The sequence below is a fragment of the Leptodactylus fuscus genome, chromosome 6 (assembly GCF_031893055.1).
Source record: "Leptodactylus fuscus isolate aLepFus1 chromosome 6, aLepFus1.hap2, whole genome shotgun sequence".
NCBI lineage: Eukaryota > Metazoa > Chordata > Amphibia > Anura > Leptodactylidae > Leptodactylus > Leptodactylus fuscus.
In genome coordinates, this window is record NC_134270.1 from 139,033,960 (window position 1) to 139,051,299 (window position 17,340).

Below are 17,340 nucleotides of genomic sequence, written 5' to 3' on the forward strand. Positions count from 1 at the left end.
TGATAGAGATACTGGATATCAGTTGAAGGCATTGATCTCATGGAGATTTGAAGTTTACCTTACACTGAACATTAGGATTGTGTTACTTTTACCTCTAGTCAGCTAAAAGAACAATTAGTACTATGAATTATACAGTAGAGTATACATGCATGTATAAGTGGACAAGCCTTCTAAACTTGCATATTTTTATATGTATTTTTTTTATTGTATATTTGTTTTGTGTCACAAAAAAAATCACTAACCTATCTATAAAACATAGTGTAGAACACTGTCAGGACTCCTAGAAACCTATCTATAAAACATAGTGTAGAACACTGTCAGGGCTCCTAGGAACCTATCTATAAAACATAGTATAGAATACTGTCAGAGCTCCTAGGAACCTATCTATAAAACATAGTGTAGAATACTGTCAGGGCTCCTAGGAACCTATCTATAAAACATAGTGTAGAATACTGTCAGGGCTCCTGGGAACCCTGCAGAGAACAGCTGAACGGTGGGGTCCCAGGTGTCAAATCTCTATCAATCTCATATTAATGGCCTATCCTAAGTATAGGACATTGGCTATAGGTCTAGGATAAACCCTTTAAGCTTTGCGTTGTCAGCATCATTCTGACTAACCCATGAGCAGTTTCATGTCAGGGTCAGGGTAAGCAGGGTCATGAGGTATGCAGTAGAATACCTCCCAATATTTGGACATGAGAAAGATGGATATTTCACACTACAACAAAGGTAAGAAACCATTGCATGTGCTTTTAGTGCTGTACTTGGGTCAATATAGATTGTTGAACCTAACATTGAGATCATGTTCTGACCCAGTCATCTACCCATCACGTTGCTCAGATCTTTTTGCTTTTTCCTATTTTTCCTGCCTTTGACCCATCCATATAACTACAGTGCACAGAGAGGCAGTACCTGACTAAATGTAATACACAGTCTATCCTCCAGGTGTCTCTCTTGTTTTATACTGGGTCTACCTCTGCAAGTCTATAAATCCTGCTTTACTTTTTATGTAGTTACTTTTATTATTTCTTATTTATAGATCATCTTAAATATTTGACGAAGGAAACATCATAAGTCATCTTGTCTTCTATCTCACTTACTAAAATCATTCACAGCGTCCATAATTGTTTCCAAGGTCATAATCACACGACGCAGATCATTGTAATCCAGCTAATAACTGAAGACTTTATTTATAACCTTAAAGGGACAGACATCTGTGGCCTGACCACACCTTACACATCTGCTGCTGACAGGTCTGAATCTTATTATACATCTATATATAGGACTGTAAGGGAGTAATATTGTACTGCCGTGAATGGCCGGTAAGTCTAATTGGTACATCGACGTCGTAATAGCCAATGAAGCTCATTAACATATAAATACTCATTAGCATACAAGTACTTATCAGTTTAGATCAATTGTTCAATAAGAAATAAGACATCAAAGTTGTTTTTTTTTTAAATCAAAGCTCTATCTGTCATGAATGGAGAAAAGGGAGCAAACTGCTGCAAGCACCTATGAATCAAAATGATCGGGCATGTTGAAATCCAGATGCCCAGTCCTTATTCCTCAGATGGCAGATGTAACGGGTACCCCGCCATACACATTCTGCCAAAATCAGTGGGTTTGGTTGATATAATCTAATATTTATGGATGTCTTGAGACTGCTTGGATATTCAAGTGTTAAATAGGTAGGTCATCAGTTAAAGATCCGTGGGGGTCCAACACCTGGGACCCTTGCAGATCAGGTGTTTGGTGCTCCCTGAGTGATGTTGCGTTCTTTTTCGCGTTCTTTTTTGCGTTCTCACTCAATTCACACAGGGGGCTCTAGGACCACCATTCTCATGATTCCTGGGGTCTCACCAATCAGACTGGTATCTTCAATACTATTTTAAGAAGCTCAACAGAACTATCATTCACATAAATCATAACTAATGTAAAGCCATAATACGATGCGCTTGCCTGCTTGTTGATGGTTTCCAGTTACAAACATCAAAGTCAATACAAGCATGTTCCATCCATTATACACCAGATCATAAATAATCTAAAAACACATAAAAATCTTAAGGACTTGTAGCTTTCTATACACACTATAAGACAAGAATCTGCCAGCTAATTTAAACCAAGGAGTCTTGGCAGAGAGGAGTGACGGCTTCTCATTGTCTGCCAGTCGATGGAGAAATCTTAAACCCTTTATAGACCTGTCACGTGAGTGATAAACAACTTAATTCAGAAGATGTGATCATAAGCAGGCGGCTCAGGAGATCAGCGGACTCACACCTACTGAACTGCAGGCTCCTGGCTTCCTTAGCTTCTTCTTGACCCTACTTGGGAGCTGTCCACCAAGGTCAGTGCTGAACAGAGGTGAGTAATAAGGAGAAACTGTGATTTCCTTCAAATTTTCAATGGTTGCAATCTAAATTTGGCAGGACCTATTGTGTCGGTCACATATGGATCCACATGTAATGGCACCTGCAGTGATGATGACTCTTTACAGGCTGGATGGTTTTTCTATAGCTTGTTGATCAAGATGAATTTTATTTGTGTCTATACCGGGGTAGTAGTGCTGAATTTGTCAATGGGGCGTCACCGTGATACGCTTTTATATACTGCTTTATGTACGTACATGATGTAATCTGTACATAGCAACAAACTACCGCTGCGTCTTTCACAAGCTCAGTTCTACAACTTTTTAAAAGTTTTTATTTTTCATTTTCCAGACACTTCCACTACCTTTTAACATATTTCCTCCGGCGCTCTCTCCCTGTAAGTGCTCATTTACAGTCCTCTCCTCCACAATTAACACATAGCAATTATATTAATAGGACGACGCCACTTCTGACGTCTGCTTCTCACATGCTGTCCGCTCAATAATTCATGCCGTGTAGGGTTGTTTAGACAATTATTGTAAGTGTGGGTTGGTTCATGTCCCCCCTGAGTGCCAGTGTTCAGGCTTTCCATTTTCATTCATTCGTTCAGATGTTTTATTCATAGGGCTGATTCTGAAAATACGTATTTTTAGCCGACCGCCTTGATAGATAGCTGTGCTGTCATATTGGCTATGGATTTTTCTAGAAAATCTGGCAGGTTTTAGTTGTTTTTTGTTTTTTTTTGGAGGATTTTAATGCAGACTCTTTGGATTATTGAGACATTTTACAGAATAATAAGGGGGGTGTCCAATGAGTGCCTATATGAGTGTCCTATGTGGAAAATGCTGCCAAATTTTGACAAATCGGAAGTGAATTGGGGCATCCCGACTTTCTTCCAACAGCAGCCATCTTATTGGGAGATAAACTCCTAGCACCAGTGTGTCTATCCCCAGTACCCATGCACATTTGGCACAAGCTGAGGATGCATGTCTAAGGGAAATGCAATAAGCATATCATTGTGTTTAAAGGATAACTATCTGTATGTGTATAGCCAGGGGGCGGTCACATTACAAATTACCTTCTTAAAGGGGATTTACGACCTCAAATGCATTTTTGAAACTGATGACCTATCCACAGTATCAGATCTGAGAGTGTCCAGAAACCGGACCCCACAAAAATCCACCCAGTTGCCTCCAGGCAGTGGCATAACTAAAGTCCTGTGGGCCACCTATCAAGCGAATTCTTGATAGTGATGGATACGGGTGCTAAGGAGTTTAATCCACTTTAGTGTGGTCAGGGTAATCTGTGGGTCTCCTTGGCTTATGAGCAAGATTGAATCTGCAATCTCAGTACTGATGCCAGTGCTTATGGGCCCTCTAAGACTCCTGGGCCCCGATGCGACTGCACCCTCTGAACCCCCTCAAGTTATGCCCCTGTCTCCAGATGTATACATAAAGCCTCCGAGTACAAGGTTATGAGCTGATCTTTTCAGTTTCAAAGACCTTCACAAACAGAAAAGTTTGCTCAGGAGGGTTGCCCTTGGGTAAAGGGTTAATGTAGTGGTAGGGTAGTATATACCCCATGTATGTCGCAGAAGTTTTTGCAAAACTGCCATCTAGGCAAGAACCATGCTACATAGATGAGGTTTAAAGAAAACCATCAAGTCCAACCTTGATGGTGGATCTCCAATCTGTATCATAGAAGGTGACACCAAGAGACGGGAGATCTCCTCCCTGTAGCATGTATATACCCTTATACAGACATAGAAAAGGATTGTTGAGGTGGAATAATCCCATAACTCACATGGTGCGCAAGATTTTACACTTTAAGATGTCATTATTTCTAAAGGTCCATGTTCATGTTGACCAGTGCACATGGACTGTAGTCTATAGCTCCGTGCTTGTAGTCTCAGCGTGTATAGACAGTCAATGAGAGACTCTCTAGTAACAGATCAGTGTTCTGTACTATACAAAGTTCCTATTGATGACAATTCTAGTCTTGTAAGATGCATTTACCAGTAATGTCAAAGCCTTGGCTTGTAAATCAGTGACTCACAATGACATCCCTTTCTATAAGAGTCTTACAACATGGGCAGACTCATGTTCCAGGTGCCTATACCCAAACTGTTCCTTTAATCACTTCATGACTTTTATGGGGGATACATAGTATCAGACAACATTTATTTTATGTCATTTTTATTTTTGCACATTATAAATTTATTTTTTTAAGTGTAAAAAAACTAAGTGAAATTTTTTTTTTCACATTTTTTTTCTACAGAATAAATTGGTTCTAAAATATTTTTCAAAATAGTTTTCCCTCTCCGTTACAGTCATTTTTCTATAGGTGACGTATACCTTTGTATCGCTGTGCATAATAGATTCAGCTACATGATATCTATAAGAGGCTTGTTTCCCCCTGTCCTCTATGAAGGCACAGACGTTAGCTTATAAGTATACATGAAAGCTTTCTTAAGATAATTGGCTAATCCTTGAAGACAAAGCCGCCGATGGCTTTCCTGTCTTAATGTACACAATATTAATAGAAGAGAAATCTAACATATTATACTCTGTGTATTGTGTTATTTCAGAGCAGTGCCGTTCTTGTAGAGCAACCCAAGAAGTCATCTACAGGTAAGGAGGACCTCACACATGGACTGCAATAATATGGCGGAGATCTCTTATCTTCCAGGATTATGTGTCCTATCGTATAGCTATATAATGTAGGGCTTGTGTCGCACAGGGTGTGAGTGATGGTAGTAATACTCAGCCCAACTCGCTTGTATATACATTTTCATTTACATGATCTGTGGAATGAAAAATGTTCATATTTTTGAAAAACAAGAAGAAAAAATCCTCTAAATTATCTATCTATCTATCTATCTATCTATCTATCTATCATCTATCTATCTATCTCTATCTATCATCTATCTATCTATCTATATATCTCCTATCTATCTATATATCTCCTATCTATCTATCTATCTATCTATCTATCTATCTATCTATCTATCTCTATCTATCATCTATCTATCTCCTATCTATCATCTATCTATCTATCTATCTATCTATCTATCTATCTATCTATCTATCTATCTCTAATATCTATCTATCTCATATCTATCTATTTATTGCATCTATCTATCTATCTATCTATCTATCTATCTATCTATCTATCTATCTCTATCTATCATCTATCTATCTATCTATCATCTATCTATCTATCTATCTATCTATCTATGTCTATCAATCTATCTATCTATCTATCTATCTATCTATCTATCTATCTATCTATCTATCTATCTATCTATCTATCGTAGATAGAAAGTCCACAGCAGCACCACACTAAATACTTGGGTGCAATGCCTTGGATCATTGACTGGGAAAGATCCACTATACCGTATGCAAAACCAAGAAAAAGGCAGCGCTCCTAACCTTTTTCTTACCTATCTATCTATCTATCTATCTATCTATCTATCTATCTATCTATCTATCTATCTATCTGTAATGTATTTATCTACTTCTTTCTCTTATCTGCCTCTCTACTGTGTCTATCTACTTCCATCTACTATCTATTATCTGTCTAGCATATGTTTACCTCAGATTGATCTATTTATCTACTGTATCTATCTTTCTAAGATCTTTTTTCTGTCCATCATCTATCTAAATCAGATATATCTATTATTGATTTCGCTGCTATATCTATACACTTTATACACTGCCTGGCCAAAAAAAAAGTCGCCAATGTTAATATTTAGTTGGGTGACCACGAGTACGAATAACAGCACGCATCCGTCTCGGCATGGAGTCTATAATGTTCTGCAGTGTAGTGTTCTGTGGATTTTGATCCAATTCTCGAGTATCAGGGAGCCCAGGTTACGCAGATTCGTTGGGGGTGGTGAGTGACAGCGCAGGTTCCTTTCCAGCACATTCCAGTGTTTTGTGTGCTTCTCGTCGCACCCGGGCACGACCATCACTCTGGAACAACGTGAAACGTGATTCATCTGACCACATGACCTTTCTCCACTGCTCTAGGTTCCAATCCTTGTGGTCTCTTGCAAATGACAGGCGCCGACGTCTGTTGGTCTCTGTCACCAATGGCTTTCGTGTGGCGACACAACTGTTGAGACCCATTCCTTTGAGCTCTCGTCGCATTGTTCGCTCTGAAATGTGTCGCTCCGTCGAGTTGAACATCTGTGTGAGCTCAAAGGTGGTTTTCCAGCGGTTATTCTTCACCAGTCGCTTTAAGGACCTACGACCTCAAGTTTCGAGTATAGTCTTATGCCCACACTTTCCACGGTTGGAGGGGGGTTCTCCACCATCTCGCCATGCTCGTATGATACGCTGAACAGTTCTCTGTCCGATACCAGTTACTTCGGCTATCTCCTTGGTTGATTTGTTGGCCTGATGCAATCCAATGACTTGTCCCTTCTTGAAGGCACTAACATCTCTTCCTCTGGTAGCTCTTCCGTTGGTAGACATCGCTTCACACCTTTAATTATGATCTGCACTTGACAGGCTACAGCTCTATTATATATATATTCAAGAATATATGCAAATTCCTGTCATGAACAGTTCATAATTATATCAGGGATGGAACGGAACCTTGTTGCACAACGCAACTTTTTTTTTGGCCAGGCAGTGTATCTATTATCTACATCTATCCACCTCATGTATATTTGTTACCTATAATTCTATCTATCTATCTATCTATCTATCTATCTATCTATCTATCTATCTCATATCTATGTTCATACCTATATTGTGTCATTTAGCATAATGGTATAATTTGTATGGCATGAGGACCTTTGGGTCCCCCTCAGGGTCCAGAGCCTGTTAGGAACTGCTACTACTGCACCCCCTATAGCTGTTTCTACTGTATCTATATACCACACATATGTTATCTATAATATCCACCATAGAATCTCAGATCCATGTACTCCAGGTCCAAGGCCTTGGACGATGGGTGGCGTGCACCAAAAATGGAGTTCATCCACACCCCAAAAACACAATACAGCAAACACACAAAAGTTGGTCAGCACTGTCAAACAATGTGAACAAGAAATGTAGGAGCGCATTACTGTGGCTGCAAAACAAATGCGAACACAAAAAGTTACACCAGGAGCATTGCTGTAAATACCTGCTATATATAAGGATACATGACAATGAGGTTCTTGGTTTTGGTTTACAGATGGACTTACAGCTACAGTTTGATCAAAATATAAAGCCCAAGAACCTCATTATCATGTATCCTTATATATACAGTAGCTATTTGCAATATTGCTCTTGGTGCTAGCAGGGTGCTGTGCAACTTTTTGTGTTTGCACGTGTATTACAGCCACAGCAACATGTACCTGTATTTCGTGTTTATATTGTTTGGCAGTGCTCACCGTTTTTTGTCTGTTTGTAGCGCCATTTAAGTGACAGGAGCCCTGTTACTATATCTTGGACAGCAGGTTGCTGGGAACATTTCTGTGCAGGAAGAAATTGGAATGTTGTCACAAAGTTCAGTTGCAACATTGGCCCCTGAATAAGGGGGTCCTATAATTGCACCCACCTATTTCAATACCATTCTGTGTTTTAAAAAAACCCAAAACTACTTTTTTCCCAGTCACCAAAAAAATGTTTAATGATATTCAGTATAATTCCGCTCAGAAGCCAGGGAAAGATCCAATCCAAAATCCGAAGGTAATGAATAAAATGTAACCTTAATTGGTAGTATGTTAAAAAAGTTACATAGTAACTGTGGGTCAAGTTAGGACACGTCAATGCCTATGCGTTTCGGTACTAATGCGTACCTTCCTCATGGCATGAATAACCCACTCACATTGATTGCTTTTAAAAGAACACCGGACCAACTTGATCCACCCACTATTTTAACCCTTCACATTCTAAAATCCTTAAACCTCATTACGAAAAACAGGGTATAAACTAAATACAAATAATATATATTGTAATATCTAGAAAGTATGCAAATTCTATTCTATAAACAGGCAGCCCACTAACACCTTTAAAATATCCTGCCTTCATGTACAAAAATTCAAATATCATATTATCAGACAAACTTCGGATGTTAAATAGATGCATAGACAAGACAAAAAAAGAAAAGATGGAACATCAAAATATAAATATTAGAACTTATAAACACATATTCCCAAAAAAAACTTTTAGAAAGATAAAAAGACAATACTTACTCCGAGTACATATATTCCATCTTAATGTAGTAGAGAAGAAAACCTTGCGTAATCTCAAAGGTAAACTCCCCCAAAGCCATGACATGTCCCCTCCATACCCCTCCGCATGTAACCTCCAATCCTCACGAGCCCTCCTTTGTCACTCTACTCTTCTCCGTTCTTCGCACTTCTGCCTCCAATACTTCTCCTGTGCATCCCCCATACCCTGGACCTCACTGCCATGATACATAAGACTGTCCTCTACAACTACCTCCAAGAGCAACCTGAAGACCCCCCTCTTTAGTAAAGCCTGCAACCTTCAATAACTCTGCTTCCACCACACCACCATATGAACAGCTTCTATCCAAATATCTCCCTTGTAGACTGTAAGCTCTTGTGGGCAGGGTCCTCTCTCCCACTGGAACATTTGGTCACTTTGTTTATTGCCGTGGGATTAATGGTGCTCTAAAAATAAATACACAGAGAGCCAACATGCGGCCATTGATGGCTCACCACTACAGCACCCATGTGTATATGCCAGGAAACCATTATAGCGGGGGATTGGGAGACAGAAGACTGCGTACTGGGGGGAGGTCAATAAAGTGAGAACTCCTTTTATTATTTTATACCATTTCAGTTTTTTGGGTGACAACCTATATGTATTTTCCAGTGGACGGTATAACAACGTAGGCACTGTGACTTTTGTTCACATTGTATGTACTCCATTAGGCAAAATTTAGGAGGAAAAAAACACTGACAAATCCTTCTTTTATGATGTGGCAAAATGTATCTAAACCTCAATTATAGGGTATGAATGTACGTGAATATTCATAGGGGACAATGGACACCTAAATGGATGGGATGTGCACACATTCTGACACTGTTAGTGCCCTTTGTTGGGTGAGTCATTGGCACAGTATTTATAAGCGATGCTGACAGGTGCCTCTTTATTTCCAACAGGATTTGGTATTGGTACAGCCATAGAGACCCAGGTCTTGCCATGTCTGTGCTGAATGCATTACCTTTCATGAGGCCAGTCCACATTCGATCACCGCGCCAGCAGAGACGCCACACACTTCCCGCCAGTGAATTTCGCTGTCTTTCTCCAGAAGATGCCGTCAGTGTATTTGAGATAGAAAGAGAAGGTAAGGAGAGATGTAACAATATGTTGTATTCTGTCGTATGTTAAATCCACTGACTGATGCGTAATGGCGGCATCCATTATCCATAGGGATCCATGGAAAAATGTATACCAAAAATACTGCCAAATACTGGAGGAAAAAGCACAGTCCTTGGTGTTCTCCATAGAATGGATCCATTTAATGTATAGACTAGGAAATGTCCCAGTCCATATGCTAAAAGTGTATTAGAACACAGCAAGGGGTACCATAGGCGTTAAATAAAATTGTTGGAAATTTGCCCAATCTTGGTGGGCTCTACCAGCACGATTCACATTGGATTTTCTGTAGTCCCCACAATTATATGAATAAGTCTATGATGCTGCCATGGGGCCCAGCAATGGGCGGTTCCATTGTCTTTGCTATTGGGTGGGGGGAACTTATGTAAGACCTCTCCAGAGGAACATTAATGTATACAAAGTTGGGCAGAGGATATTAGTAAGGGCATGGAGGGAGGAGAACAAACATCATTGATATACTGTGGCATCCATATGTAACATATAATGTATCTGCTTGTTCTGCCTTCATGTTTTCAGCTCAGTTTATATACCCAGACAGGGATAATTCTAATATTAATCTTCCCGGATGTCTTTCTATATTCTCACAGCCTTCATCTCTGTATCGGGGGAATGTCCTCTCCATCTGGACGAGGTTAGACATTTTTTGACCCTTTGTCCGGAGCTGTCACTTGGCTGGTTTGAAGAGGGACGACTTGTGGCGTTTATCATTGGGTCATTATGGGATCAGGACAAGCTCAACCAGGTAAGAGAAATTGCACACAGAGAGTTCTATGAGTTGAACGGATAGATTTATGGGGGAACAAAGATCAGTATAATTTGTCAATTATTAATATATAAATGTATTCTTGGCTTAGGAGTCCTTTAGGCGGTCCTACTCGGTTCCTTACATGAGTGCGTAGCGATAACAGACAATCACGAAGTAGGACCACCCACTGGACTCCTAAACCCAGAGAGATTGGAGACTTAAATAAATATATTACCAGTTCTACGGAATCTTGTCCCTCAAATATAGCATATATATCAATCTACTCATGTCATTTTGGACTCCAGTTTTGACAGGTTCCCTTTAATTCAGAGTCAAACCTGTCAATCAACGGCTGTATATTTCTAGCAAATTTATGTAGCCAATGCAGTTTCAGCACTCTGTTCAGTTGCTTATAACCATTGTCTCTCCCTAGGACGCCCTCACCCTGCACAAGCCACATGGATCATCCGTCCATATCCACGTCCTTGCTGTTCACCGCACATTCCGGCAGCAGGGCAAGGGCTCCATCCTGCTATGGCGTTACCTCCAGTACCTGCGTTGCCTGCCTTTTGCACGGCGGGCCGTGCTCATGTGTGAAGATTTTCTGGTTCCGTTTTATTCCAAGTGTGGCTTCAAGGCTGTGGGTCCATGCAACATCACTGTTGGACCCCTGACCTTTATCGAGATGCAGTGTCCAGTCAAAGGCCATGCCTTTATGCGTAGAAATAGTGGTTGGTAGCCCCCTAACCTTCTATCTCCAATTTAAAGGGGTTATCCAGGACTATGGTATTGAGTGCTATGGCCTTTTCACTACTTACTGAGCACAGCGCTATACATTGTATAGCGGCAGTGCTTGGAACTGCAGCTCAGCCTCATTCATTTGAACGGGACTGAGCTGCAGCATGGCCATGTGACCAATGGACATGATATCACTGCCTGAGAAGAGCAAATGGAGCTTCATGACATAGCCCTGCAAAACCCCTTTAACCCCTTAGCTTCTCTTGGGTTGCAATGGATCGGGGAATAGTACGGTCCTCCCTTGATGCCATAAAGGTGTTAATACAGCTGCCGTGACGCTCTCAGTAATTCACATATGAGATGGTTAACATGAATGTATGTGTGCCATTGGTCTCTGGTTGCAGCCGAGAAACCCCTTTGCACCAATGTATAAAACCCCATAATCTTACAAAAGATTTCACTGTACAAATCCCCATTCAATATGATCTGTCATAATAAATCTTTTTCTGCTTTTCTATTACAGTCTTGTCCAGGAATAATTTCTTAATACAAAAGCACCAATTTATTTGCTATAATGTAACATTATGTATCATGATGGTTTATACCGCAACAGAGCTAGACATGGGTTAAATCCGTGTCTGAGATTGTAACCTATAAAGTCAGAAGCAATAAGATCATTCACAAAGCATATAAGAGACGGAAACTGTTCTATGTAGGTAGAGACTCTAACACCCACAAGATCTGGCCTTGGGGTTATGGCGGTCCACACTTCAATGGGGATATAGACATGCTGTAGTTATATACTGTAGATCACTCACTGGTGAGGTCAGAGACTATAAATGGCAACTTCTGAACAACCTATCACTTCACACAAGGACATCACAATCACTCCTACATGACTGTTCCTTTCTCTGATACATTGCACTGGCTGAGCACCATATTGTCTATAGGCATTGTATAGAAAATACAGTCATATTAATAATCCGAGATGGAAAACCAATTCTGAGTAAAGAGTAAATCCTGCCAAGGCTCTAAGACAGACAGTGGAGTCCTGCTGACCCCGCCCACACACAGTGATTGACAGCTTCTATGCACAGTGATACAGAGAGAGCCAACAATACTGGGGTGTGGGCAGAGCAAGCAGGACTCTTACGGTCTGTCCTTGGAGTCATGGAAAGATAGGGTTTTGGATTTTTTTTGGTTTTAATTAGAAATTGTGATCCAAATCATATAACCCTATATATCACAGAGCTCAGCTTCTCTCCCTCTATCATATAACCTATATATCACAGAGCTCAGCTTCTCTCCCTCTATCCTATAAACCTATATATCACAGAGCTCAGCTTCTCTCCCTCTATCCTATAACCCTATATATCACAGAGCTCAGCTTCTCTACCTCTATCCTATAACCCTATATATCACAGATATCAGCTTCTCTCTCTTCTATCCTATAACCCTATATACCACAGAGCTCAGCTTCTCTCCTCTATCATATAACCCTATATATCACAGAGCTCAGCTTCTCTCCTCTATCCTATAACCCTATAGATCACAGAGCTCAGCTTCTCTCCTCTATCCTATAACCGTATAGATCACAGAGCTCAGATTCTCTCCCTCTATCCTATAACCCTATAGATCACAGAGCTCAGCTTCTCTCCTCTATCCTATAACCCTATAGATCACAGCTCAGCTTCTCTCCCTGTATCATATAAACCTATATATCACAGAGCTCAGCTTCTCTCCTCTATCCTATAACCCTATATATCACAGAGCTCAGCTTCTCTCTCTCTATCCTATAAACCTATATATCACAGAGCTCAGATTCTCTCCCTCTATCCTATAACCCTATATATCACAGAGCTCAGCTTCTCTCTCTCTATCCTATAAACCTATATATCACAGAGCTCAGATTCTCTCCCTCTATCCTATAACCCTATATATCACAGAGCTCAGCTTCTCTCCTCTATCGTATAACCCTATATATCACAGAGCTCAGATTCTCTCTCTCTATCCTATAAACCTATATATCACAGAGCTCAGCTTCTCTCCTCTATCGTATAACCCTATATATCACAGAGCTCAGATTCTCTCTCTCTATCCTATAAACCTATTTATCACAGAGCTCAGCTTCTCTCCTCTATCATATATCCCTATATATCACAGAGCTCAGCTTCTCTCCTCTATCCTATAAACCTATATATCACAGAGCTCAGCTTCTCTCCCTCTATCCTATAACCCTATATATTACAGAGCTCAGCTTCTCTCCTCTATCCTATAACTATATATCACACAGCTCAGCTTATCTCCCTGTATCCTATAACCCTATAGATCACAGAGCTCAGCTTCTCTCCTCTATCCTATAACCCTATAGATCACAGAGCTCAGCTTCTCTCCTCTATCCTATAACCCTATAGATCACACAGCTCAGCTTCTCTCCCTGTATCCTATAACCCTATAGATCACACAGCTCAGCTTCTCTCCCTGTATCCTATAACCCTATAGATCACACAGCTCAGCTTCTCTCCCTGTATCATATAACCCTATATATCACAGGGCTCAGCTCCTCTCCACTATCCTATAACCCTATACAGCACAAGGCACAGCCTCTATAATATCCAGCTCTGACATGGAGCAGAAATCAACCTACATGTTCACATCGATCTGCCTTGTTATCACTGTAAACAATTTACTGCCCACTTGTCAATCAGAACAAAACAAAAAAACAAACAAATAAAACACAGCTTTTCCACAATATGGACCTGGCAGCTGATACCTTTACAACTGGCAGAAAGTGTCAAGCATTGATTTTGCAGTTGTCTGTACATATAGGTTAATCAATGTGTGCTAAAAAAGGACACAATTGTACAGTGTAAACATGGTCTCAGTGGGGAGGGAGGGGATCAGCTTATCTTCTGTGAGAACAGCCAACTGGACATCTTGAACTCCAACAGGCAGATTATTTATTTTCCTCAAAACATAAGTGTAAAGCAAGGAAGAGTCAGGACAACACCATACACGATTGGCTAGTCCTGTAGACATGCACTAGGTGTTGTACACCTTGCCATCAGCAAGGCACAACTTGTTGCATCTGATAACTTTATTTTGGAAAAGTAAAGTTGAAGGGGTATTCCAGTTAGAGCAAGTTACCCCCTATGCTTTGGAGGTCTTGATAATCAGTAGGTAAAGTGAAGACTACTGGAGTGAGAATTCAACTCTCTCTCCATTAGCTCCCATTCAAAGAAATGGAGCGTTGTGACACCCCAGTTCCCAAGATCGGGGGGGGGGGGGGAAGTCCCAGCAGGCGGACACTAACCAGTCAGTAAGTTACTCCCTACCACTTGGATGATGAATAAATATATATTATTTTTCTTTAACACTTAAAGAGGACCTTTCATAAGATCGGGCACATGCAGTTCTATATACTGCTGGAAAGCTGACTGTCGGCTTTCCCGATCTGTGCCCGGTGTAAAGCGCTACCGGTCCCGGTAAAGTAGCGCTTTACAGTCAGAAGGGCGTTTCTGACACTTAGCCAGGGACACCCTTCTGCCCAGCAGCGCCTATCGTGCTGTACAGTGGAACGGGGAGGAACTCCCCCCTCCCGCTCCTGATAATACTCGTCTATGGACGAGCTGTGTGAGCAGAGGGAGGGGGCGTTCCTCTCCGCTCACACTGTACAGCGCGATAGGCGCCGCGAGGCAGAAGGGCGTACCTGGCTAACTGTCAGAAACGCCCTTCTGACACTGAAGCGCTACAGTACCGGTAGCGCTTTACACCGGGCACAGATCGGGAAAGCTGACAGTGCGCTGAATTCAGCGCACTGTCTGCTTTCCAGCAGAATATAAAACTGCGCTGTGCCCAATCTGATGAAAGGTCCTCTTTAAAGGCTATTTTTCTCCTACCTTTCGATGTCTTCTCCTCACTGCCTTTCCGTAGATATTCTGGTTTTCTTCGGTATGCAAATGAGTTCTCTCTCAGCACTGGAGGTGTCCCCAATGCTGTGAGAGAAATCTCCAGCACGGTCTCTATCTTCTTCTGAAACGGTCTCTCCTTGCTTCTTCTTCTGTCCTGGCTCTCAATCTTCTAAGCCTCGGGCAGAGCCAACTGCACATGCCTGGGCCACAAGAAAATGGCCGCTTACACCAGCTTACTGTGGCCATTTTCTTGTGGCCTGGGCAGGTGCAGTCGGCTCTGCCCGAGGCCTAGAAGATTGAGAGCCAGGACGGAAGAAGACAGGGAAAGGGCATTCCAGAAGAAGATGGAGGCGGCGCTGGAGAATTCTCTCGCAGCATTGGAGATGCCCCCAGTGCTGCGAGAGCATTCATTTGCTTACCGAAGAAAAAACTGAGTTTCTACTGAACAGCAGTGTGGAGAAGATATCTAAAGGTAGGAGAAGAATAGCTGTTCTTAAGGTTATTCCTACATGTGTGTGAGAAAAAAATATCCCAAAAAAAGTATCCAATGACAGGATCCTTTTAACTTTACTTCTCCAAAATGAATTGCTAGATGTAACAAGTTAGTTGCGCATAGTCAATTGGACTGGTTGCCATAATTAGAATAGCACTTGTCACTGGCCAACATCACACTGTGTCATACTGACATCACTGTCACGTGACAAAGTCACAGATAAATGGGCTGCAGTCCAGAAACACAGATGTAGCACTGGGAATTAAAGAGGTTGCGTCATGGCCCCCATTCCACAGACTGATGAGGTGAGCCTAATACAGCACCTAGTCACCTTTAACAGTTCCTTAGAGATGGAGTGGCAGCAGACGTGTGACAATTGCTCTATTCAAACAGACAGTGGACCTCCATTCTTGTGAATGTGGGGTCCCATGGATAGAGTATGACTTGGACAAACCGTTTAATATCAACCTGTAAAATACATAAACCCCCTCCCCAATAACACAGGAGACGGAAGGTGGAAACATCAGTGTTTTATTCCAAAAGCCGTTCAGCGCTCCCTGTTTAAACCAGTCATGAAGCACCGACCACAGCTGCGGTATTACAAACCCCCATCCTCTCGCTTGTAAGATGAGCGAACGGTGGCAAGAGTCTTGCATTAAATAAATTAAATATAAACATTTCACAAAAAAAGTTGCATCAAAAACTACTAGATTGCATATGTCTCGTGACATCAGAACAGCGCTTGTACAAAATCGACATTCACTCCGAAAATGGTTTCGCAACACTTTGCAGAGCAGACCCTATTGCGCAGCAAAGGGTTCATTTTTAAAATCCAAGTATTCATGCAAAAGTCTTACATTAAAAAATATTCTACTCTTTCTGGAAAAAAAACAAAAACCAACAAAAAAACTAAAGCCCTTTCTCATTTTCAGTAGATTCACCTTGACGTTCGCACAGTGAGATAGATTACCTTTGTAATTCACTGAGCGAGGATTTGGTCCATTAATGCAAAAACATGGAGAACACTCTGTCCCTGATATATGTGCACTTTAATGTGATGTGAGGTACAGGAGATCCCTGATGTCCTTGCCTAAGACTGGTAAGGTGGTGTGCATTGTGTCTCTATTCACCGTTCCAGGGCAGGGCTGCAGTACTAAGGGTGAGGGAAAGAATTATCTGGCGGAACTCTGACATATCACAACTTTTCTTTATTTCACTGAGATTGAGATTAAAAGATGAAGAATGAGTCTATCTAGAGACCTCTTATCTAGAAACAGGAGCTTATCTGGTTTACTTACCATGCATGGAGTCATTAAAGGGATTCTACCATTAAAATCACATTTTTTTCTTGATAACATGAAGCAATAGCCTTAAGAAAGGCTATTCTTCTCCTACCTTTAGAGGTCCTCTCTGTGCCGCCGTTCGGTAGAAATCCCGGTTTTCGTCTGTATGCAAATGAGTTCTCTCGTAGCACTGGGGGCGGTACCAATGCTCCGATAGAACTCTCCAGCACCGCCTCCATCTTCTTCAGGAACGGCCTATCTGTGCGTCTTCTTCCGGCGCTGGCAGTCAAACTTCTAGGCCTCGTGCAGAGCAGACTGCGCATACCCGCAGCCACAAGAAAAATGGCCGCTTACACAGTAAGTAAGCGGCCATTTTCTTGTGGCCTGTGCAGTTGGCTCTGCCCGAGGCCTAGAAGTTTGAACCCAGCTCCGGA

At 41.5% G+C, this 17,340-nt stretch overlaps 1 protein-coding gene across 1 annotated transcript; it reads left to right on the forward strand.

Moving 5' to 3' along the window:
- Positions 1–2,223: 2,223 nt before the first annotated feature.
- On the forward strand, positions 2,224–11,528 carry AANAT (aralkylamine N-acetyltransferase). The gene is made up of 5 exons (XM_075278768.1): positions 2,224–2,364; positions 4,957–4,999; positions 9,499–9,683; positions 10,324–10,478; positions 10,915–11,528. Exons 3-5 carry the CDS (start codon positions 9,539–9,541, stop codon positions 11,218–11,220), a joined length of 606 nt encoding a protein of 201 aa, XP_075134869.1. The 5' UTR covers positions 2,224–2,364; positions 4,957–4,999; positions 9,499–9,538; the 3' UTR covers positions 11,221–11,528.
- The last annotated feature ends 5,812 nt before the right edge of the window (positions 11,529–17,340 follow it).

Bases quoted from the DNA above. Each gene is read 5' to 3' on its own strand.
- AANAT (XM_075278768.1), top strand. From the start codon at position 9,539: ATGTCTGTGCTGAATGCATTACCTTTCATGAGGCCAGTCCACATTCGA. The intron at 9,684-10,323 runs GTAAGGAGAGAT...ATATTCTCACAG, and splicing joins ATTTGAGATAGAAAGAGAAG to CCTTCATCTCTGTATCGGGG. The intron at 10,479-10,914 runs GTAAGAGAAATT...GTCTCTCCCTAG, and splicing joins ATCAGGACAAGCTCAACCAG to GACGCCCTCACCCTGCACAA.